Source organism: Ornithodoros turicata, chromosome 5, assembly GCF_037126465.1.
Source record: "Ornithodoros turicata isolate Travis chromosome 5, ASM3712646v1, whole genome shotgun sequence".
NCBI classification, from domain to species: Eukaryota; Metazoa; Arthropoda; class Arachnida; order Ixodida; family Argasidae; genus Ornithodoros; species Ornithodoros turicata.
Genome location: NC_088205.1, coordinates 489,031 through 513,689, shown reverse-complemented (window position 1 = coordinate 513,689; position 24,659 = coordinate 489,031). Strand labels below are relative to the sequence as shown.

General features: G+C 46.9%; 1 protein-coding gene across 3 annotated transcripts; it reads left to right on the top strand.

Annotated features, from left to right (window-relative positions):
* The first annotated feature begins 351 nt into the window (after positions 1 to 351).
* On the top strand, positions 352 to 23,885 carry LOC135393757 (DNA damage-regulated autophagy modulator protein 1-like). 3 transcript variants are annotated; one of them, XM_064623999.1, is made up of 7 exons: positions 355 to 2,079; positions 11,517 to 11,584; positions 13,633 to 13,775; positions 16,968 to 17,036; positions 17,132 to 17,286; positions 21,273 to 21,387; positions 23,277 to 23,885. In XM_064623999.1, exons 1-7 carry the CDS (start codon positions 1,952 to 1,954, stop codon positions 23,484 to 23,486), a joined length of 888 nt encoding a protein of 295 aa, XP_064480069.1. In that variant the 5' UTR covers positions 355 to 1,951; the 3' UTR covers positions 23,487 to 23,885. The 3 variants fall into 3 exon arrangements, with proteins under 3 accessions (XP_064480070.1, XP_064480069.1, XP_064480071.1); XM_064624001.1 differs by having other exon boundaries at positions 357 to 2,079; positions 17,132 to 17,240; positions 21,302 to 21,387; XM_064624000.1 differs by lacking the exon at positions 23,277 to 23,885 and having other exon boundaries at positions 352 to 2,079; positions 17,753 to 21,291.
* The last annotated feature ends 774 nt before the right edge of the window (positions 23,886 to 24,659 follow it).

The window sequence follows — 24,659 nt, the reverse complement described above, 5'->3', positions numbered from 1 at the left end:
AGCGTAAAAAAATAAACAGAGCGCGAAAACATGGGCTTCCATGCATTAGAATAGGGTGGTCATCACAGTGAATGGTAGTGCATTTTGGTCTCAGGAGAGTTATGTGCAGGCACCGCTAGGTGTACTGCCGATGAGCATCCATGTGGGACATCGTTTCGATTTATGCACCTATAGCTCCCCTAGCGGTACACAACTCTTCTACGTCCACCATGTTGCCCTATTCTGATGCACGGAGGCCGACGTTTTCGTTGCTCCGTTTATTTTTTTAGCTGAGTATGGCTTCCACAATTTTTCTGCAGATTTCCCACGCATAAATGCGCCATCGTGCGCCACCGGAAGCTCGTTAGTTAGGTAGACAACAAGCTATGTGCCTAAATGCGGGTCATGTTTTTCTGCACACACCCTGTAGATTCATGTGTATGTCTTAGACATTAGTAGTCCTAACAGTTTTCAGTTACTATCTTTGTTGTTGTTACTTCGTGACTCGAGAAAATCCAGATCATTGTTGCAGGGCACGACTTTTTCGGCAAGCAAAAGGAAGTCTACGAAGCTAATAAATGAAGAAAAAAAGAGGAAAAATAGTTCTTACGTTCATGCACAACATGCAAAGTTCCGCACTTAATTCCGTGTGAACCGTTATTTGAACCAGTATTTTTTTACCGGTTTAGTTCCGGTTCAGCTCCAAGATGGCGTCGACTCTTTTGGTTCGGTTCAGTTCCGGTTCGGCCAAAAATAACGGTTAATAACGGTTTTCGGTTCGGGTTCAGGTTCGGTTCGATTCTCTGGTGCTAGCAACCATCCGGGTCGGGCGGGCGCCTCAATAGATCCGGGCTCCGTCCTCGGCTGCCCTCCTCTTCTCGCCGGCCCTGCCTGCAAGACACTCCTCGTACTAACACCGTCTGGAAACAATTTCCTTTGAACCTCCTGATCGATCACGCTGCTATCACGGGCTCTTTGTTCTGAGCGGGCGTCTCTTGAACACTACCGGGATAAAACATCTGATAAATATGTCGCAAATGAAAAACATCGGCAGTAATCCTTGGACAATGCGACGACACCAATTGTTTGCAATCCCCTATGGTATAGCTCGCGGGCTATGCCGCTCGACTGAGAATCTCTGCGATGAATCCCGACTTTAACCAAAGAACTCTACAGTACTCTAGTAGATGAGTGAGCGGAATCTTCTGTTGTCCTTTTGTAACACAACTCCTCCGCACGTCCCTACGTTTGTTTTCTCGATATTGATGTCAACTAGTATTTATTTGCCTAAATATAGTGAGATTACAGCACAACTAACTGCATCGTTTCGGGTGCTCACCTGCCGACGTATCAGTTGTATCGCACAAGATAATCTCTGCACATGCACATTTTGGTCCTGACTGAATGACTTGACATTATCTAAAGCTAACTTAGACGGACACTGTAGTAAGATAACGCACTCACTTCAAACCTATCGGTTGGAAGACGACAAAGATACATGCATCTTGATCTGGGGATGCCAAAATTCCAAGTAATACCACTATCTCCACGATAAGTCTAATCTCCTCAATTGCTGTATGAGCGTGCCAGTGACTTAAGCTGCAATAAAATCCACACTTCGACAGGCCTCGTTCGCTGGTCAATATCTCCCTCGCCGGCGTCTGGAAGATTCGAGAACCTGCAGCGAACGCGGCGGGTATCGTTCTTGTGAAAGCACGCACTTTCGACTTTCGTATCAAGTTGCCGGGCCTTTGTGTCATTGTTGATGCTAATCTCTCGCTTCGGGATATCGCTGCAGCGACGGGAAGTCACCTGTGAGACGACAGCATTCTGCGTAGTGTTGTAGCACGGACGTTGAGGGCGAGGCGTCTAGCAGCTGCGTCCGAGGGTAGGGCTTCCAGAAACGTTTCGCCGTCGCCGCACCTGCAGTGCGCCGGCTCCGCAGTGACGAAAGGATTTAGAGTGAAGGACAATGGTGAAGCTGGTTGGGGTGTCATGGTTGCCGATCGCCTTCGGGTTGACGCTGTCAGGTGGTTCGTTGTTGACGATGATGTGGGCAGTGTTGCGTGGTGACGTCACACCGTACTTGCCGTTTGTCAGGTGAGTGCCTCATGTTGTATAGCTTCACCTTGCATACACATATATATCGCATTTTTTACAGACAGGTAATATTATGGGATTCGTAATGGAGTTTTTTCCTCCAGTGACACGTGAAACTGCAGGAGGCTGCAAATACGCTATGCAAGTAATTCAGCCTTTCGCGCAGCCCCTCGTTCATGTAGAAGGGGCTCATTGGATCGCTCTTAAATAAGGTACCACAACAAGTGCACGTGGAGTCCACGTTGCTTCACCAGCTCGCGTGGGTCAGTGGTTAGCGCGCTGGTCATATGACGTCGAGACTGTGAGGTACCCGGGTTCAATGCTGTCTGGGGTTTTTCCTCTGACGCTGTCAGACATATGTCGGCGCAGTTCCCTTAGAAGCGCTGGTCGTGACGTTGCCCATCTCTTTTCACCATAGTGTTGTGGCCCGTCTGCGAATGCCCTCTTATTGCATCTTTCTGAATGGAGAGATCAGGGGGATGAACGAGTAGTATATTTCTATTGTTGGGAAAAACTCACGTGACCTCTGACGTCGGGCCAATCGTTGGGCCTCAGCAGAGTAGCTTTTTGCTTAGTTTTATTTTGTCTCCCTGGGTGAGCTGTGACGCTGGCGGTGCTTTCCCTTTCTCATCTGTTCTCGCCCCCGCTTTGGCGGTTCTGGGTGGATTTTCGTTCGTATCGAGTAAAATAAATAAAACGCGGAAGCGTTGACTGTTTCTGTTACACAAGGTGCATTATTTTTCGGGATAGATATTTCCAAATCACACATATCCAGTCTGCGGTATCTACGCCAAACACGAGCATGACATGAACATTGTTTCTGAAGTTGGAGTAATATGCCGAAGCAACTTGGCATCCACTGTTAGCTGACGTCTCACGTGGAAGATTTCACAGTAGAACAACAGTAGATTGACTGCACAGACACACACATTCACAGATCCAGCATGACACTGCTTGTGTAGTGTCACATGTCAAGGCTGACCCGTCACAAAGGAACCTGTGCAGCTGCTATGCCGAAAGATGATGTTCCAACCACTCAGAATGGCTTATCCATTCTACTGTATCCATGCAGATGCTTTTCTGAAGCAGACATGAGTTGAGCAGTTGATACCTTAGCAAGAAAGACCAGAACAGGGATCAGAAACGTGAAAACCGAAAATTCTACCGGCCGAAATGCTGCGCCACAGGTGTGGTGCTATGCATAGGAGGAGAGTTTTCAATCTGGGCACAGCGTCCCCCCTTTGATACACAGAGGTCGGGAATTCCGTGTTGCGACGTTGTGAGGCAAATGTTTACAGGATTTTCATGATCACTCGCTTGAAACACGCGATTCTTAGGACATCCCTCGGAACATTCATCTTGAGTGTCAGCTAAGTAGACTTCCCGGAGGGGGCTCAGGCCCCTGAGCCCCCCCGCAGTCGGCGCCTATGTTGCTATGCTATGCTAAGCGCCAGAATGGAATAGGAACTGACTTACCTGTCATCGAGTGGGTAGCGGAAAAACACAGTATTGGTCCTTCTTGAATCGTTGTCGCACCAAGCAAGCGAAGCAGACCTGCCTTCCACTTATCTATCAGTGAATTGAGTTCCAGAGGTATTCAAGAGGCTCCGAGTTTTTCAGAGTCGGTATCGACGGACACTAAAAACCATCCAAAGCGGTACCGGCAAAAATGCTTTGCTTGCGTCCCTGCTGCACCCACCATATTTCGGAACTTTACGGCAAGCTGCTCCGGCACCACACGGTGCCACCCGCTTACGCACGCCACGGAAAGTTTAGAATTTCAAACCGACCAATGAGCGCTCGCATACCGGGGGAACGGCCACAGGAGCCAATAGGCTGGTGACGGCAGAGAACTCGCGCTTCGACGTAAAAATTTTGACGTTTCATGACGTTTGATGACGCGAAAAGCTCGCAGCGCCTCACTTTAGTCCGCAAAGGAACTCGCGAGTTTCATCCCCTTGGAGAGACGCATAGTCACGTGGCTTCTCCAACATTTTCTTTCTCTCATGCGCAGAGACGCGCGTACTGTCGTAGCGTATTACCCGCAGGGGTACCCTACGCGCCCCCCCCCCCCCCCTCAGGTTGTTTGCCACACCCTGAAATATCTGAGATTGCCCACTAGAGCTCGGTTACCAATACAGATTCCCCATTAACATACCCCCCCCCCCCCTCGGCCTTTGCCTGACTAACCTTTCCTTGTTTTTTTTTTCTCAATAAACATATTCCCCCCTCCCTCCGGACCTGTAGCATGAAAAGTGTATCAGTTCGTAGAATTTCTTTGCAGCTTTACGGGAAGGGGTGTGTGGAGTGGCTGCATGTCCGTTGGTAATTAGCGTGTTATAACGTTCTTAGAAACGGTGCCCGATTTATTTCTTTCAGGTACGTCAAAGTGCCCTGATGGACAATTTAATGGTGCACGGGTAATTTATTTATTGTAGACGTACGAACTGATACGTTCGTAATGTTGTTAGCAACATATTAATTCGTCGACGGCAGTATCACAGTACTTCCCAAATTTAGCAGTAGTAAAAACAAAAATTGTGTCTCACTTTCGTCAGAAGTATTTGTTGCATGAGATACCCTGTGCATGACAATTGCGGAATCACTGTTGAGGCCTCAATGCAGGGCAGATGCAGGACTTAAGGCGAATGCCTTCCTCCTCACCCCCTGCGCCGATCCTGTTGTCAGAAAATAAATAAATATTCAATGACTGGGAAGTAAATGCGCAAAAAATATTCTGTATACGAACATTTTGTCATTTATGGCGTTTGATCTCAATTGTTTACGCCTTTCTTCCCTATACCGTTCAGGGAGCCCTGAACGGTATAGGGAAGAAAGGCGTCAGATCTAATAAACGAGACAGGGAAAGTCCTTCTTCCCCTGTCTCAGATCTTTCAGTTTGGAACATGCACGAGCTCGCCTGTGTCTTAGCACTTTTACAGATCTAACAAATATCTAAATATGGTTAACTAGAGTCAAGTAGGTTGGGTGGCTGGATGTTTAAGAAAAAAAAAAAAGTAGAAAAGAACAGAATAGGATAGAAGAGATGGTCTTTGGGGCATAAGCTGCTCCCTATGCGTAAAATGAAATGCATACAAGGGCGCTTTCGATCTTGATTCGTGACACGATGCACAGTCTAGTCGAACGAGGGCCGGCTTGAGGATGTGTTCAGAGCATGAAGTACCAATTTCTCAGTCCTTTCCTTTTTCACAATTTTTCATAATGCTGCGCTGAAGACAATCTGAATCACCGGGCACAAACCTACTGTTGTGTTATGTTTCGTGACTGCGTTTTCAAACACACAGTCATACAGAGTAAGTGCATACAGAGTAAGGACTCTCTAGCGAGTTTTCTGCTAGCTGCTTCGGCAACACTGGGCTGAACACGACTATGGGCACCACAGGGATGACACAAACCAGCCATCGTTGTAACTACCATCAAGCGAGTGCTTTTCGCAAAACCGCCATCTTGTCGTGGTTACACATGATAGGCAACGTCATTTTGAGGTCATGTGACTTTGTTTACATGTCGTTTTAGCGCTTGCCGACACATTCCCGTTGGCGTAAAGTCAAAAGATGAACGTATTTTGCCAGCATAAACTATAGACCACTTTACTGTTTACAAACAAGAGGCGCCATCTGCGCATGCGCGGGGTTGGTGTGGGCAGAACACACTGAACGCAACCGTGCGAATGATTTCCGCAAGTGCGACATCGGCTGTGTTGCACTGCTACACCGCTCTCGACTGTCTCTTTCCGCAATACCAGAAATAATTTAGAGCTCTGAAGGAATGAGACAAACGCTGTTGTTTATGAACGGTATGGCGATCCCTTTGCGCTGCCCAGCAGCAAAATCACAACCACATTGTAGTTTATCTAATAATTTCGCCGAGCCAGTTCACTGCTGATACTGTGCAAGCGTACAAGTCACTGGAAGAACACAATTAGGGTAAGGTGGGGCAAGACGCGACATTTTTTGCTGGACGCCGCCAGTCTGAGAGACGCGTTGCTCCGTGTGCTTGAAACTTCACTTATAAGTGGCTCTGCATATTCGCTTTATAACACGTGAGAATTGTCCGGATTGGTTTATGCGTTGAAGAAAAATATAAAATAAAAATAAAAAATCGATTTCTTCTGCCTAGAATGTAAAGACCCGCGATTTTCTGTAGTCCTTTTTCTTGTCATCTGTGCTGCAGCGTTTCGCAGGCTTATCTTATCAATGGAAGTCCACATTCTATTTCTTTTTTCATTCATCTAGACACGTGCAAAATATGGGCACTCTGGGTTATCCGGTGTTGAATAGAAAAATTAATGCATGCGATGACATGCACGGGACAAGACGCGACAATTTAATGTAATTTAAATTTAATGCGATTTAAATTTAATGTAATTTAGAAACTGATAAGTTAACTATTAGGTGTCTTCATGCTTGCTCCTCGGATATTTCTTTTTTCCATATTGCCTAGGATTTTCCAGCAAATTTTCCTGTTTCCTAGGATATTTCCAGCAAAACAGGAGCGTGCACAAAAGCGAGCGACCAACGACACATCAGACTGGTGGTGCCTTGTTTGCAAATGACGGTGGAGGAGAAGTGACGGGTTCTGTGTGGTTTTATTGTGCATCATGTGGGCGGTGGGCTCAAAGTATAGCCCACGGGCTATACTTCGTCTGCTTGGATTGCAAAAACTAATTTTGTATAGTTCATTACCACGGCGTGTCTCACCTTGCGGTCTCTCATCTTGCCCCGAGGGCTGGGGCAAGATGAGACAAACTGCATTTTTGAATTTCTTGTTCTGTGTTTATTTTAGAGTGGCTACGTCCGTTCTGCATTTACAAGTTAGAAGCTTTAGACGTCTGAGAATGTGCCTACGGCTAGTTTTTGTTTAAAAAAACGACAAATAAAAATTTCACATTCAATTGGAAATTTGTCTCATCTTGCCCACCTTAGGCGAGCTGTTTGATCGGTGCGTTTCTGAAAACAGCGCTGATTTGCTACCGTGCACCGATTCATGTTCGCGCCGTTTATTTGTACACAGGTATCGTGAGGGAATCTCACAAAGGCGATGTCGGGGAATCTTTCCGTTTAACTGATCAAAACGATTCCAACACACAAAAACGATTTCTTCGTTCTTCGTTGCGCGGAAACTGATGAAAAGTGATTTCGCCACCCTTTCCCCATCAAGTTGTGTGACATGCCCACTTTGCATGAAAACGATCATACCAATCACTCCAATTTATTGCTGTTTTGCCCACACCACGAACTGCTGACTGCAGCGCCGCCGCAAGCCGTGACGTCACGCGCGCAAATTGGTCTATATGATGCTTCTTCCGCGACATGGTATCCCATTTCTCCTGAAACTATATTCATGAGTGCTACACAAACACAGTGATCCAAAACAGCCAAGTGGTTTTCAAGAAATTTACAGAAATATGCCGTACTAGCAGACGACGGAAGTTGCTGCTGGATTCCTCTCATGCAACGTTACGCGTGACATCGTTATGGGTTTTACGGTGGAAGGTCTCCCAATGGGCGATCGAAGAACGAAATAGTTGTTTGCCGTTGGAAGGTGTCATGCGCGACGCCGTAATGGCTGACAGCGAATTTAGGGATAACTGTCACTGAGCGGTGAAGATGAGTTCAATTACGGGAACGTCGATGATCCTTACGCTGCTGACCCATTGCCACAACAACGATGGTCAGCCAGTGAAAGTTAGTGGATGATTCAGAACTGATCGACTTTGGGTAAGACTAAGTCAATAAATGCGCACTATTTTGCGTATCCCACCGAAAAAGGGTCACGGGCTAAAGAAAAAACGGAGTGCTCTACACAAATGGAACCAAGTGTACGTGCTTGGCAGTTGTGTGGTCTATCAGAAAGTATTTTTTTCATCGCCCCTTGTCAATTAATTAGCGGTAATTAATTTTCTAACTTTTTAATTATCGGCTCTCAGATGTCATTGAGGAAGTTGTAGTACATGTCGAAAAAGACGCAACTGACGTGGTTCGAGGTTGCTATGGCTTGTGGTTTCGTTTTTTTCTCCGGGTTTAAAAATTAGTTTCAGAAGCCGCGCGCCACAGAGCGCTCCCCATATTTCGGCGCCCGCGCGCGACGATTGCAGTGCACTCTGATAGGTGTGCCGTGAAATAGGTGAAATATGTTCCTCTTGTGTGACGTGGCCCAAGGATGGTCTCCAAGCGCTAATCTCAAGGTCAATGTACGCCGGAGGGCGCTGGAATCGTCGCGCGCGGGTGCCGGATTGTGGGCAGCGATCTGCGGTACGCCCTGCATCTAAAACCAGACTTATGCGTAACGCGTTACTAGTAATTGCGTTACTTGTAATCAATTACTTTTCTGAGTAATTTTTCGAGTAATCAGTTACTTTTCTGAGTAATTTTTCGAGTAATCAGTTACTTTACTGTCAAAGTAATTTTTTGAGTAATCATTTACTTTTCTGAGTAATCGATTACTCAGTAATTGATCACTTTTCCCGCAGATATTAGCTTATCTTTTAGATGTTCTGCCCCAAGTCAAGCCCCTGGTTCCGTCAGCCTTTGTTGGGCTGTGTTCCACTATAGCAAGCGGAGGTCATTGTAATGACGTTTTGGAATTTCAAGGTCTCCCTCTCTAATCTCTTCCTACACCAGTGTGATGGTACCTGAAGATTTGGAGGTTTATAGAGTCACGGGGAAGTTCCACACAATGCTCTTCCACAATCGGGTCAACGTCTTCCCTTGCGATAAATACAGTAGACGTACAGATCTTATCCTAGGCGTTTTTGTTTTTGTTGTTATCTCAGCTGTTCCGCTGTTGAGCCTTTCTCTGTTTGTTATTTTTATTTTTTATTTTTTCTGAGGCACCCAAAGACTGTTATAATTTGCGTGAATGCAGAGTAACGACTGGAGTAAAGCGTTACTTTTTTACTCGTTACTAAATTACATTTCGAGTCGAGTAAAAGGTAACGGTAATTAATTACTTTTCCCGGAGAAGTAACGGTAACGGTAATCAATTCTTTCTTCGAGTAACGGGCACAAGTCTGTCTAAAACCAACTTAAAAAAAAAAAAAAACGAAACCACAACATGGAACAGCGGTTTGCAACTTGTTGACATGTCGTCTGCCTTATTGTTGCTCATGTTACACCGGTGTGTTCAGAGCCCATACTGGCTCAGATTTTGATTCGATATCAGGGGTTGCACACTAACATGTCCAGCACGTTGATTATAAAGGTTGCGGAAGTTGAATATTTATGTAGTCATCTTTTATTGTCCCTTATTGTAATGTATGTCCACAGCACTGACCAATTGTGTTAAAATGGGGTAGTTGGCATCGGGTAGTCATAATGATGTTCAAGCAGCAAGCTCAGAGCAACCTGTCATCCTGTCCTGTCAACAAGGTCGTCTTGTCTGCTTGAACATCATTATAATCACAACACTGGATATAATTTACATATTTATATTATGTAACACTTTTTTCATATCAGCAATGTACAGGGGAAAATTAAACAGAGCTGTGAAGCCTGCGAAGTTGCTATATTTGTGACCCATTAATAGGTGTTGATTCTGGCACAGGAAGGAGTGCCACTCTCCTCAGTTAGTGTCAGCTTCTGAAAGGGTACAAAACAATATTATTGCGCATAGTTTGGCTGCTCCGGTAGGGATAATACCTTGAAGAGGCTATATGCAAAGCAAATTGATGTAGTCTGCTGGATCAATCACTTCGCAATACTACCGCGGTACGCGGGACTGCTGTTTCGTGCGGTGCCGACCATTCCTGTACACATCACTTTTGGCGCCTTATCAACAAAGTAATACCTACCTTTGAACATTGCGTATCCAGTTCTTTGGACATCGTTGCCGCTAGCAGTTGACGACCGACAGCTTTTAGTTTGAGCTGCGTTCGGCGCCGTCCCATATCGTGCTCACAGAACGTCTCTTACCTCATATGCATCGTGAACGAAACGTGCGTGTGACAATCAGACCTTTTGTTGAATATGCTTCGAGTATTTGACTCCCAGCAGCTGCTTTTCTATATCTACTTTCGTCACATTGTCGTCGACAAAAGGGTTGTTACACCCGGGTTACGTTTCCACCACTTCCACACGGAATATTCTTTTCGCAGGTAAGACGAACTAGAAATGCTCAAAATACCGAACGGTACGAGACAAGTTCGTAAATAAGCGTGAACTGACTTTATTAGGTCGAGCCATGCACGTAAACTTCCGCTTGTTCTCGAAATGAAGATGCGAGACGTATTGACACTGTTGTTAGGCCACATTTTACAATACGCGTCTGTCGTTTGGCCACATACAGCAAATTTATTGCCGTCGCCGTGATCCTCGAGTACCTTTTCGAAAAAGATGAAAAGGCTGCAAAAGTGCGCGAGACAAAGTGGCGAGACAAAACAGACGATTTCTTCATCCAATCACGGGTCTGCCACCATATCGTCGTAGGGGATATCGCTGTTTCCAACACAAATCGCGATATGCTGGCGCTGTTTTTATCAACTTAATTCGTTTATTTAATAACCGTGACGATTCTGGACGAGCGAATTCACAGTATTACGTTTTCAGCAATGAGGAATCGAATGGTAGGCTTTGTAGATGGGCCAGGGTGTACGAGATCGTCCCTTTAACGCGTGGTCGGCATCACATCTTTGGAAGTGGTCAACAGTACTGGCCCTCACGTACACAACTGAGCATTTTACTGCAGATTATCGGATAAAAATAATTACCGGGATCGAAAAACGTCCAAAACGGCGCACAGAAAGAGCAAACGCGTTATTTACAAACGGTTTGGCCGCCGACCACGGGCGCGGCCATCCGTATAAGGTCATGTGTACGGTGACGTTTGCTGTGACGTGTGACCATGACCTGTCCAGAATGCATTGCGTTCGCCCAGCACGTTTTCGTCTATGGCACCACTGTGGTGGGTACGCTGGTCGCACCTGTGCGACCTAAGTTTCAATTTTTTTCTTTCTACTTCTGTTCTATTCTGGTAAGCTCGGAGGTAAGCAGGACCCCCTCGGAATTTGAGAAGCACAAAATGTCTTTGTTTTGCTCATCAAATTTTTTTGTCTGTTTATGTTTGTTTTTACACGTCGCTAGGCGTGTAAAGATTTCAAAAATTACAGAAACAAGTGTAATATTTATTTCAAAGTTGCTTGCATACCCGCTGTCAGGGGCAGATTGAGCGCCGATCGCATGAAGGATGTCTTGAGAAAACCAACGAAACTCCTTGAATGAAAGTCGGCGAATTCCTGTGTTCTTACGTTGGGTCTGTGCGTGCGTACGAAAGAGAGATAGAGAGAGAAAACTCTTTGCTCTTTGTATTGTCCTTCTTCTCCATAAGCACACTTTGATGGTCACTTTGGACTACATTGATGCTCATGTTTATCCTGCGGCTGTTTAGAACACTTGATAATTCCAACATCTGTTTTCCAGTGATGCTGGCACGGATCCTCCTCAAAGCGGGTTCTTTTCAATTTGTCTTTACATCACCTCTGTTCTAGGTGAGCTATCACATCTGCTACATTGGTGCTTCAATAGGATCATTTCCGGGCATGGGTTGACACAAGGTTCTGATTTTGTAGCCACCCTCAAGCGGTCGCAAAATCACCAACTTGTGCTCGTCCCACGTCACGGGAACGTCATCTTGAGGTCTTGTGACCTTGTTTATGTTCTGCTTTCGCGCTGGCCGACATTCTCTTGTCAGCATAAAATGATGAACAGTGCTTCTTACTAGACGGAGTAGTTTATTCCTTCAAACTCTCAGTGCATCACATTGATGTGAATGACGACCAGTACGACCTGCTTAACTGCAAGCATATTGGATAAAATTTTTTAGTATAGATCGAAAGACGTTGCAAAACGACTCACAGAAACGCTTTGTTTACAAACGGAATGACCGCTGGTCACCGGCGGTGCCATTTTGATATGGTCACGGCGACGTTTGCGCTGACGTCAGGCCAGGACCTGTCCAGAATGCATTGCGCTCTCCCGGTATGCATTAAGCGGTATGCGGTAGGGCACCCCTGTGGTTAGCCAAAACAATCAAAATGGCGGTACTGCAAAGAGCAGTTGAGATGCTGCTCCCGAGACACTGAAGCGGCTGTTGTTGCAGAACAGCGAGAACATCTCACTACAATCCCCCAGCTTTACTGTTGTACGTCATGTCGCCGTCTGGGGAGCGGCATCTGAATTGCTCATATAGCAACACCGCCATGTGGATTGTTTTGCCTGTACATTGTCGTATACGTATTTCGCATTACAACTCTGCACTGCGGTGCTCAATCATTTTGAAACTTGCCAGGATTGAATCGCCTTCAGAGCTTTATACGTAGACAGCATAATACTCCACATCCATTGAGTAATTGCTGAGGCATGCGGCATGCGCGTATAGGCTACATGAGCAAGTCGCTACCTTCTGTATTCCACCAAATTTCTTGCACCGTCGTGGTCAGAGCTAAGTCAGACTTTCGTCTCACATAATAGAGTTAATTGATCGGCTAGCTTGCGGAAAGACAATTAAAAAATCAAGTGCGGGAAACACGTCCTTTTATGGCTTGCGCTTGGAGGTGTGCGAATAGTAATTTTAAAATCGAAGCGAATAGTTATATAACCGAACACGTACATGTGCACCATTTAAGCTGACGTACGTCATATCTACGTGTTATATCCATACAGATCTTTGCACTAGGCAGCAGGCTTACCAGTGCAGCTTCGAAACTATTCGAATGTATGATGAAAGATGATCTATTTGTCCCTTCTATGTTGTCCCAGCCTCAGAACATCAGTTCTCTCATATTCGAATGTGTTCAGTTTAGATGAGGCATTGCTTCGATTCCAAGTTGGAATCAAATGCAAAATCATTCGCTTCGCTATTCGAAAGATCCCACACAGCCCTACTTATGTCGAATCGGAGTATGCGTAGGACAAACATATTACGTTCTCACGAGCGACCAACGGTGTACCCACTCGACTGGCGTCATCGACTTGAGCGTATACTTCCTGCGAGGTAGGGCTCACACCGTCCGTATCTGACCATTCACTCGTGTTGGCAGAACAATGAATCCCTTTATGAGAAATAAAGTACTTCCATCACTGGCGTAGCCAGAGGGGAGTTCAAACCCCCTCGAAATCTCCCATAGAACCCCTCACGAAATATTTTTTTCTGGCTACGCCGATGACCTCCATGGTGTACCAGCTTTTTCTGAGCCAAGTCTCTAAACAACTCAGACAGCCACTAACTCTGCGACCACCTCGGTAAAGGAGAGCGTTTTATGTTGGCCAGGGAAACACCTAAACCGGTGTAGCATCGGTAATTCCCGGATAAATTCTGCACTACCCCCATGTAACTCGGTCAACCATCGCAGTAACAGCGCGGGGCAGATGACCAAAATTATTTTCGCTCTTTTAAAAGAGCATTCCGCTCGTTAGCTAAGTGCGGTCAGACTTCGCTGACGCTAAATTGCTAAGCCGCTTCATTACTTGCTGCACAGCAGCTGGTTGTGACAAATATGCCTCATCCATATACGTATTCGTTGCCTTTTTAATGCAGGTCTTTTATGTGTGTTGGTGCGCTTCCTCACCATTCGCTCCTTCAACGGACACTTCAGCAGAAAACTGGACGCGCTGAACACAGTGGCAGCAATCATTGCTGTTCTAGCTTTCTTCGGAATGGCAGCAGTAGCTGCGTTCCCCGTGAGTCGCCCTTCTACTTTCTACTATTTCTAACGCAGAACTACGTCTCTTTCCGCGCTATAGGTATGGTAATAATAATTACGATAATAATTCGTGGCTTGACGTCGCGAGACAACTGTGATAATGAGCAACGCCACAGGGGTCGGTTTGTGGATTAATTTTGCCCACCTGAGGGTTCTTTAACGTGCACTGAAGTTTAAACAACGCGGCGCCCCGTATTTAAAGGGAGTATGAAATTTCCCGAACCCCCATACTTTTTTTCGATGGAAACTGTTCTTCCCGCAGAGAAACTAATATGCCACAAATTTTTCCGGACGAAATCGCTCCACTCTGCGAGGAGCGCGCGCTGGAAATGTCTCTTCCGCGTTCCTCCTCTCCCGCGCATATTTCCCTGCCGATGGTGTAACTGTACGGACCGCTCTTCGGTTCCCCGTTACGTCACCGGTGTTGCACAATGGCAAGTAATGCCGCGAGCTCGCGCTGTGGCTGCCGCCACTGCCGAAATCTGCCGATCGCGCGAAAGCTGCTCTCATGGAGATTTCCACTCCCGATGAACGCATACGCGGGATCCTACGGCGCATGCTCCTGGCGGGATTCCTCGGCTCGGCAACACGTCACGATGACGTGTTGCTGAGCCGGCCGTGGTCGCGTCAAGTTACCCGTTGTGTCTCCGCTCGGCAGCTCGTCACGGCGCGGCGCCAGCTGTCCTCCCTTCGCCGCTCCGTTTAAATTCGCTCCCGAGAAGTCCGCTCACGCGACGAAAGTAAAATTTCGGTTCTAGACTCAGAAAAATGTCTTCTTTCGAACGAAACGAAGAAAAAAATCGTTTCATAGTCCCTTTAACATCCCTCGCAGGCGTGGATAGGTATGTATGGGAGGTAACTTGAGAATTGACATGACACATAAAAATGTAGCCAGGGGGCCGAATAGCCACAACCTCTCAGTAGATGAGTTAAAATTACTCTACATGAGCCCTGATCGCCGGTGATGGAATGTCCCGAAGTGCCCGATGTGCTGAGCAGCTTCTCATCCAGTGGCCTCACTACAAGATTCGTCGATAGAACTGAAGCTACTCCTGATGGCGCGTACCTGTAGCGGGGTGACGTCGTCGTCGTCCACGGCAAGGCACGTGACTCCCCCCTCCAGACGCGGAGCTGCAATAAGACTGAAGACACCAGCGTAGTTCCACGGGAGGTGAGCGAGGACAACCGAGCACGACATGCGCTAACGATAGCGTACTCAACACGGCAGCCGTTGACAACAAGTCACAACGTCGAAGCAGAGGAAAGGCGTGTACCAGGGATGCATCGGAAGGGTGCGTGTAGATGACGAGGTGTGCAGTTGTCTTCAGACGTTGCTGTCTCGTAGACCATCAAATGCAAGCGCTGTCTCCGGCTTGCACTCTCACCATCCACATATCGCAAGGCCGCACATTCAGCGGCATCGACTTTGACTATATAGCGAGGCACGTGTAGGATCAGATGCTTGTGTATGTGGCTCCGTCGCGAGCTACATCGATCGACAAGCTATCTTTCGATCTCCTTCACAGAATTCTTGGGTATAACGAAGGGAGTTGCATTAGGGCAGGAGCCGCCGATATTTCGAACAGAGACTGTTCTTCTTCTGGGCCCAGAAGAAGAACAGTCTCTGTTCGAAATATCGGTGGCTCCTGTCCTCAGGCAACTCCCTTCGTACTTCTCTACCGGTTCGCTGGATTTCTACCTGGGTGCCTCAGTCTTTCTCTCGTGTTCTCGTTTTCTCTGATTGCCTTTCCCTCATTACTGAACTGGATTCTCTTGATTTGCCATCTCTCCAATTGATTTCTCACCTGCTCACATCCAGGAACTTATCGTATCATGGATCCCAGGACATGCGGGTATCACTGCGAATGAGACGACTGACGCCGTTGCCAAGGCGGATTTTGCGGCCATCCCTCTTTTCCCCCGAGTTGTGTACCAAATTTTCAAGCGGTTTGATCTCCTCTGTCGCCAATCCGAAGATCACCTGTCCTCCGATCCAGTTGGAATTCCCTTCTTTCTCCGTCGCGTTCTTTGTCGTGCACGTACGCAGCCGTCTCAGCTGCCCGCATTGTCCGTCAAATGAGACAATGGATCACTTCTTTCTCCGCTGTCCCTTTTATTCGTCCATCCGCCCCAGTTTTTGATTACCCGAATCTCACCCACCCACCTCATCATCATCCAATGTATATGTGTTTTCTGTTCCCTACCCACCCACAATCCTGTCTTTTGGTCGTACCGCGGACTCTTCCGCCCCACCAGCCATCTTCCATGCAGTACTATCGTTCATCTCGTCACCCCATCGCTTTTAGTCATTAGTCTTATCCCTTCACTCTCGCTTGCTCCGACCCATTGACCCGTGGCCTATTGCCTTTGGCTGTGTGCCACACCAGGTAGAAGAAGAAGAAGAAGGTTGTATCTCACCAAAAGTGACTTCAAATTCTACCACACCAAAGGCACCAACCCGCCCACGATCGTGGAGCTGCGGACTGAGCTACATCAGGAGGATCTCCGTTTGAGCGCTCACGCCGAGGATTTGGAGTCCTATGTGATCCCGCGATCCATCGATGTTCCCACGCTCAACGAAACTTGGCTCAGCGGCAACGACTCAGTCGTGGATTCAAATACGGTGACACAGAAGGACAACCAGACGATGATGAAATGGGTCTCTAATCAGGGATTTTCCCAGCACCTCCCACACACCCTTGATGCCTCCCAAAAGGTCTTGCAACTCCTCAAATACCTGTCCGAAACGCCAGCTGCGTTGGGTTCCAACCCCACCCTACGGGCTACGGTATACCCTGGATATGAAAATCCCTAGGTCTGTGTTCATCATGTAGGCTGACTTCTGCTTTATTGCCCTCTGCGGCCACCTTTGCACACCCGTCGCAGAGTTTGCACCAGGCTCGATAGCTCAAGAACAGGCCACCGATGAAGAAACAGCGCACTGCCGACAATGGCCGAGGAATTGATGGCCACGCAAACCCTTGGTTACTGAGCAATTCATTGCTGCCTTACAGAAACTCACGCGTTGACATTATCGTTTGCATCCCCGCCGACGATGCACCACTTGCTAGGGTACATAACTACCATAATTTGATGACAGTTGTAACAGGGCAGTAGCATAAGACTACGCTATAGTATATTACTTAATTTCTACTTTTTTTCAATGCAGACGTCTTTGGTGCCGCCTGCCCATGCAGTTGCTGCCAACCTGCTGTTCTTCGGCATAATTTGCTATGAGGTGAGGCAATAATACTCCGTAATTACGTCCGCTCAAAGTTTCCGACCGGCGAGGCCCGCCCCAAAATGTAAGCTATCCGTTCTCCTGTGACGCAGGCACTGCAAACCGTCATGTCGTTTTCGATGTGTCCAAATTTTAATGGACGCCTCATAGCTACAATCCGGCTGGGCATTACTGTCTACAGTATCTGTGGCGTCATCATCAGTATCCTTTTGACTGAACTTTACCTGACAAGAGGAAAGATGCGAATGTGCGTCCTCCCAACACCTTCATAAGTGTGTCGTTCTTTTCAATAGGACTATGGGGCTTTCAAAACTTTAATGATAATAATAATAATAACAACAACAAGAATTCGTGGCCTTACGTCGCGACTGCAGACCTGTAAAAATTACTTTTCTAAAGTAATTGAATTACGATTACAATTACACGCTCATAAAAGTAATTAAATTACAGTTACAATTACTCATTTTCTATTGTAATTCAATTAGGATTACAATTACTGAAAAGTAATTGCATTACACTGAATTACATTCACAAAGTTGACTGCAATTGGCAAACGACGTGCAAACTGCAAGATTTGATGTACACATTTATTGCACATGTTCTGAAAGATGGGGGTAGTTGTGCTTGTGGTAGAAAAACAAGTTAGATAAGTCTTACACAAGGACAAGTCTCTTGCCATGAAACACCACAGTCAAAAGGCTTTCTTTCTTCAGGTATGTGAACAAAGTGCAGATCATGAGTGCAGCTTCTCGAGCTAAGGTATTCTCAAAGTTCTTGTCTGAGGCTGCCATGACTCCTTGTCATAACAAGACCACCAACCGAAAAACAGACGCCCCACTGGTGCACTGCTGGGCAGCCCAACATTGTACTTCCCGAACACCTCGAGCACACAAGGAAGATCTTTCGAGCATTCTAACGACTCTGAAGTGCTGGTCGATACCCACAATTCGTACTCCTTTTCCCATGGCGCAAGAATTTTTCTCCTTCCACATTCAAATGTAAAAAATCTGTACCGAAAAATGTACCGAGCTGAATCGAGTGTTTGGGTAATCATTGTGAAAAAAAAAAAGAAAGAAACGGTGTGGAACTGACCTAAACTTTAAACATTGGGCCTTCCCAGATAGCGTTCAAAGTAATTCCGAAAGTAATTCAAAATGCGTTACGCGTTACTTGTAAAAGTAATTCAATTACAGTTACAATTACATAAAACAATGTAATTCTGGAAGTAATTAATTACTAAGAAAGTAATTAATTACAGTAATTCAATTACATGTAATTCATTACTTTACAGGTCTCGCGAGACAACTATGATCATGAGTGACACAACAGTGCTTGATCTATAGGCAGGGGCAAATGCAGACCCTCACTTTGGGTTCCTTGACGAAGCGCGTAACCGGGGAGAGGGAGAAAACTAATAAGTTGCCACTACGACTAAATCTCGTGTCTTCAGAATCCCACAAAAGTTATCTTACTGAAATCTTCTTGTCTCACTTTACATTCCTGCAAAATACCTTTGCTCTACGAGACGCGAAAGCTAGAGAAAAGTAATTTTTATGTTTGAGAACTGTGGACGTCGTGTTAGGCTACGACGGAGCGCCCGGCTGTCATCTGGCAACGTTGTTGCCCTTGGCGTCTTCCGGGGGGGCTCACTTTTTGCACTCCGTAAGCGGAGCCCCACGTGACATGTCCTCCGACCTTCGAGAAAACACAAGGAGGGAGATGACATCTATCCATGGAGGAAACACAGGAGCGGCTCTTCCAAGGCTTCCAAGTTTTTGCCATGGGGACGGGCGTGCCAGCCTCGCATTGCACTCTGGGATGCTCCTATCTACCATGTGACCGCTCACCTGACCCCAAGAGCATGCGCAGGCCAGCTCCCTAAGCAGACGACGGGAGTCGGTTGGTAGAGCCCTGGACCGGCAATCCAGAAGATGTGGGTTCGATCCCTACAGCTGGCTAACCTTTTCAGTGACTTTCATCTTTGATCGTTGGAGTCGTGATTGCAGCTCAGACTGTCAGGTATCTGCCTTGTTCGTGATGAGCGGCGCGCGTTCAGTTTTATTTCTGTGTGTTCGGAGGCTTACTCTTGGTTTACCCTTCTACTACAAGACCGGTCACGGTCTGCAGGACAAGCAGGCAGTACCAGAAACATCATTCGTGGCAGTCACGTTTCTGTGACGACGTGGCCACGTTTTGTGTTTGTTGTTGAAGTGGTAAAGCATGCCAGTAATCAAACTTATACAACAATGAAGGAAATCAGATGAATCTGCAGCTGTAGCACAGCGCTAGCTTGCAAACGAACGATTCAAGATTACTCTCTCACAGACAGGGATACGAAACAATCCGATCAAGTACGTACTTACGAATGAAACGTTATTCCCGTGACAGGGGGAGCTGCTTTCTGTTGAACGACAGCCGCAACCGCGGTAAGAACACGTTAACAAAATGTTGTTTCCGCAATGGTGCTCACATTTTAAGAGTAAATGACTTTGGAAAAGCATAAAAGCACGGAAAGCAGCGCGAGCAACAAAGTGTTGCTAAACCGAAACTTGAGAGAGGATCACGTGGTGGACAGGAAGTAATGGCGGTTTTGACAGGGGCGACCGCCAGAGGGGTCCCACGGAAATCTGTTGGAAACGGCCGCTAACTTTTTGCCACTGGGACGGGCGTCCCAGCTTCGCACTGAATTCTGGGATGCTCCTGTCTACCATGTGACTGCTCACGTGACCCCAAGAGCATGCGCAGGCCAGCTACCAAAGCAGACGACGGGAGTCGTGATTGTCTTGCGGTTCAGATATCTGCATTGTGATGAACGCCACGCGTCCAGTTTTATTTGTGTGTGTTCGGAAGTTTACTCGGTTTACCCTTCTACTGCAAGACCGGTCACGGTCAGCGGGACAAGCACGTAGGACCAGAAACATCATTCGTGGCAGCGACCTTTGTGTGAAGATGTGGCCACGTTTTGTGTGTTTGTAGCTGAAGTGGTAAAGCATGCCAGTAATCAAACTGATACAACAATGGAGGAAATCAAATCAATCTGCAGCTGTAGCACAGCGTCCGTTTGTAAGCGAACGATTCAAGATGACTCTCACAGACAGGAGTACGAAACAACCGATCCAGTACGTACTTACCAATGAAATGTTATTCCCGTGACAGAGCTGATTTCTGTTGAACGGCAGCCGCAACCGCGGTAAGAACACGTTAACAAAACGTTCCCGCACTGGTGCTCACACTTTAAGAGTAAATGACTTTGGAGAGGCATAAAAGCACAGAAAGGAGCGCGAGCAACAAAGCGTTGCTAAATCGAAACTTTAGAGAGGATCACGTGGTGGACAGGAAGTAATGGCGGTTTTGACAGGAGTGCCCGCCAGAGGGGTCCCACGGAAATCTGTTCGAAACGGTCGCTCCTGTGTTTCCTTCCTCCATGCATCTATCCCATTTTCGCCTCTTTCTGTCAGCGTCACGTGACTTCTCCACCACGTGGCCCTCCTCGGACTCGGACGCCGGCGTCGTGGCTCTCTATCGTGGCGGGCTAGATTTTGAACTTTTCGCTATCCCGTAACGCTTGCTAAACGCTCGTGCTCCCCGGTTGACGGCCAATGCGCGTGACGGAATGAGCGCGCGAATTTTGAAAAATAGCTGTCACGATCGCTATGTGCAGATCAAGAGATCAAGATTGAGCCCAGTGCCCTCTCCGGACATGACATCGTCGCAATTTGTGAACTTACGATTACGTCACCGCTCCTGGCGTCATCGAAACTCGTGGGGGATCAGCAGATCTTCAAAAATTGACAGAAATGCACAGCGTTCGCCAACAGGATTAAAATTTCGCGTCTAGAATCCTTGAGGCATCTTCTTTTCATGGATTAAATAAAATAAACGCTGTTTTCCGAGTCCGGAGTGGCACTTTAACCAAATGTTTTGGGGCAATCCCCCCTCTTTATGTACTGTCCCCGCCGCGGTGAAACACCCCATGTCATCATCCAGTTGTTGTTGGTGGGATCTGCCACTGAGCTGTGGATTAACTTTGCCCACCCGAAATCTCAGCACGCAGCAGACGGCGCAACTCGTACCCTGCCACCAAGCATCCTGGCGTCCTCGGCCACGCTTGAAAAGTGTCAGATGGGCTGTCAAGGAAACCGCCCAGTACTTTTTTTAGGAGGTGTAAAAGTGAAATACTTGTAAAAATTTAAGTTCTTATCTGTACCAGCGCAGCTATTGTATTTTCTACAGTACACATGTTTCCATGACACTCGCTCCAGTGGCCTTCCTTTCTGGTATAGGCAAACATATATGGTATAGGCAAGAACGTGGACATGACTTGAGACAGAGGACTCCTGCCGATGAGGTACGTGTTTCACGGTGGCAGAACACAGCCAGCGAAAATGAGTGTTTTTCTTTTTTGTTCAGTGCAGCTCTTCACCAAAGTGCCCTGGGGTGCAAAGCGCATTCCTTCTATGATTGTTAGACAAGTTCTTAAACGCTCTTAATTGTTAGCACTTACGACATCAATAATAACAATGATATCTGTATCAACAACAGCGTCCCGCAATTTGGATCAATTCTCCCGCAATAAATAGCGAAGCAAACCAGCTGACCTCTGAACCTTTCCAATGTCTTGTACCGCCATGTCATCAGTCAAATGGACAACCACTTGTAGCTATATACTTCTGGCCACATGCTTTCTGTATTTGAGAGGCTGAAGCGGGCGACATCGCGACTTGACGTATCGAAGGACGGAGGTCCTTCTTCAGTCTATAGGAGGCGTTGAGCATACACGCTTGCTTAATCAACAACTCGCTGAAAGCGCTGCAACTATTCGCAACTGTCCAAAAGTGCGCTGATGGGCGGAGTGTGTCTCGTCTTTTTCTCCTGCCCCATTTCGTAGATCGAAGCGTCAGGACAAAACCCGATCGTATACACAAATAACGTAACAATCGAAGCCAAGGTCGTGCTGAAGACTAGGGATTCGAATCCGTTTCCCTGGGGTTTCTAGCAGAGGAAATGGTGTCGTCAGAACACTCCCTTTTCGAGTAAGACTTACACCCTCCAAGAGGGAGTTCCACTTTACTCCATTTCCAGGGAGTAACCATGAGACCAGTTACAGGTATCATGCTGACACCGTGAAATAATTTTATGCTTTGGAATCATAACTTGGGAATATCTGTGTATCCGCTAAAGGTGCGTCCTCACTATGCCGATCGGCATAGTGAGCCATAGACAGAGTAAAGCGGGGAGAGGCATAGTGAGGCATACTCGATGGGGATGGGAAAAGTTGTGCGTGAAAGAGGTGTTATGACAAAAGGTAGAGGGTGTGATTGAGTAGTCCCACGGAACTATACTCACTTGAAAAACAGCCGAACCTTCATTGGGAAGCGCCCTCGAACGCAGTAAACTCCGGGATAAATATTCCACGTAATTAGTGTGTCAGAAGGTCACATTTCACGATATGCTCTCGCGTAAGGGTGACAACTTCACCAACTGAGAGTCTTAGTGCAAAATCATGGAATATATAACAAAAACGATGCAATATATGAATCGCTGCACTGTAGACTCGGAAGTCACCTTACGAGAAGGAGGGTGTTGCACTTGTTCCTTAAAATTTGGTCGGTAAGAGGGAGTACCTAATTGTAGTAATGCAGGAAGAAAGAGGGAGTAAGCGACTGAGTGGAAATGGAGTAAGTGTGGGAAGTTACTCCCCCGTTACTCCTTGAGAATGCGGACGAATGTTGGCACAGTTCTTTCCTGCTCTCATCTCTCCACGTCGATCTGTCACTGTTGCTTCGCGGCAGATTTGATTTGAGCCGTCCTCATCATTGGCAGTGTACATAAGGGTCGGGGAATTATGGGTTAAATAACTGTACGGCATTGTGAGTTAACAGATAGAAGAGGGGTCAGCTCTTCCGTTTGCGGAAAAATCCAACCACTCGCCCCTCGGACTAAGGAGAACAACCCTCGTCCTTGGGATGCTCGCTTGAATCTGGACGAACGTTGTTCACCTTATAGTCTGAGGAGCCAGTGGGTAGTTGTTTTCCGTCAACCGAAGAGCTGACCCACAATGCCCCCTTTAAGTGCACTGCCAATGATGAGGACGGTGTCCAGTAGAAGAACATTCCGACCTGCAGCTTTAATCAGCCTTCACCGAATTGCTGGACCTTCCACTTTTCCACGTAATAATCGCAAACTCTTGGCGATCTGACACGTATTGTAGGTGTAACATTGATGGCCTTTTCGCAGGGCTTTGCTCTTCTTGTTTCGGCGTCGGCGTTCGAATGGTCCCTGGGTCTCAGCCTGGTGCTCTTCTTCTTTACCTACATTCGTGAGTTCAAAAAGGTGGCCCTGGAGATCAACACGGACATATTGGTGGAACACATGGAAGACGAACCCATCTTTCGAAAGTCGCCCTATATGGGCGAAACCACGTACATCGGAGCGCGTGACACGTGATTTCATTGTGCCTTAGTGTTGGGATGCAGCATATCACCGCCACTTTACTATACTGTATGTCTGTAATGTATGAGTTTTTGCCCTCCTACATATATGTGTGTGTGTGTGTGATGCCATTTGTGTCCTCTTCTAACTCGAATTCGCACAATGCAGATGACGCGGCTTTACGACTTTGCTGTTTAGTAGTGAAGCAATAGTTTACTCCCAACAAAGCACACATCACTAAATGATTTTGTCACGAACGAGACGACACAAAACCGTGTGTAACGTGTACAGCCTAGTCTGTTTTATGTAAGTGTAGCACTAATTTAATTAATTTTATTTCTGGTGGAGTCAAACCAACTCCAGTCACCGAATCTTTCAGTATGTATATGGTGCATAAAAATATTTGTACCTGTATCAGCTGTGTCATTTTTCGATATAAGGAGGCACTTGTTGATTTATTCTGTACCACCAACTGCAGAATCCATAATTCAAATAAAAACATCGTAAGTTGTTAATATAAACGTTGCCGCCATTTTCACGCGCCTTGTTTGCACAGCACTGTCAATGTAGAGCATATGTTGTAGAGGTGAAGTGGCAAGAGTTCGCAAGTACATTGCACAAGGTTTCTTTCATCACCTGCTCGTGTGAACGCTCACGATGAATCTGATGACTGTTTTCTGCTCGTGCCGTTTGCGCGGTCATGTGTCCACCAAGAAGAAGACTTGCCCTCGCTCCCTCCTCCCAAAAAACATGCCATCAGGACGCGATGGCGACTGTGGCTCGCCGTGGGAATCCTCATGCGTGGCCAGATCCAGTTGCGTCGTCTTCCTCACTGCAGTTTGATTCTCAAGGAAAACTCTAAAGGCTCGGTCTCAGCACCGGAACGGCGCATACAAGGGCAAAAACGTCACTTGGAGGCCCGTTCTCCGGCGCCGTCCAAGCAGACACCGGCGGACGGGTGATGACTAACCAATCGTGGCGAAGAACCACATTCCCCCCCGTGGTGTACACGTCGCTTTTGCTGTTGTTTGATCGTTGATTCCCAAGTATAAGAACCACGTTGATTGTGGCAAGTACTTCGTTTTCTTCCATGGCAATACGCCTTATTCATAGGTGCTGCCATCTCGTGGCGGCGGCGCCATGTTTCTTTCGGACAACTTCGTTATTGTCTTCTACAACGAGCGGACA

What these genes read in the sequence shown, in the direction of transcription:
- LOC135393757 (XM_064623999.1), top strand. Translation starts at nt 1,952, where the DNA reads ATGGTGAAGCTGGTTGGGGTGTCATGGTTGCCGATCGCCTTCGGGTTG. An exon ending in TCGGCATAATTTGCTATGAG is followed by an intron (nt 17,037 to 17,131) that starts GTGAGGCAATAA and finishes CCTGTGACGCAG; the next exon opens with GCACTGCAAACCGTCATGTC. An exon ending in AGAGGACTCCTGCCGATGAG is followed by an intron (nt 21,388 to 23,276) that starts GTACGTGTTTCA and finishes GCCTTTTCGCAG; the next exon opens with GGCTTTGCTCTTCTTGTTTC.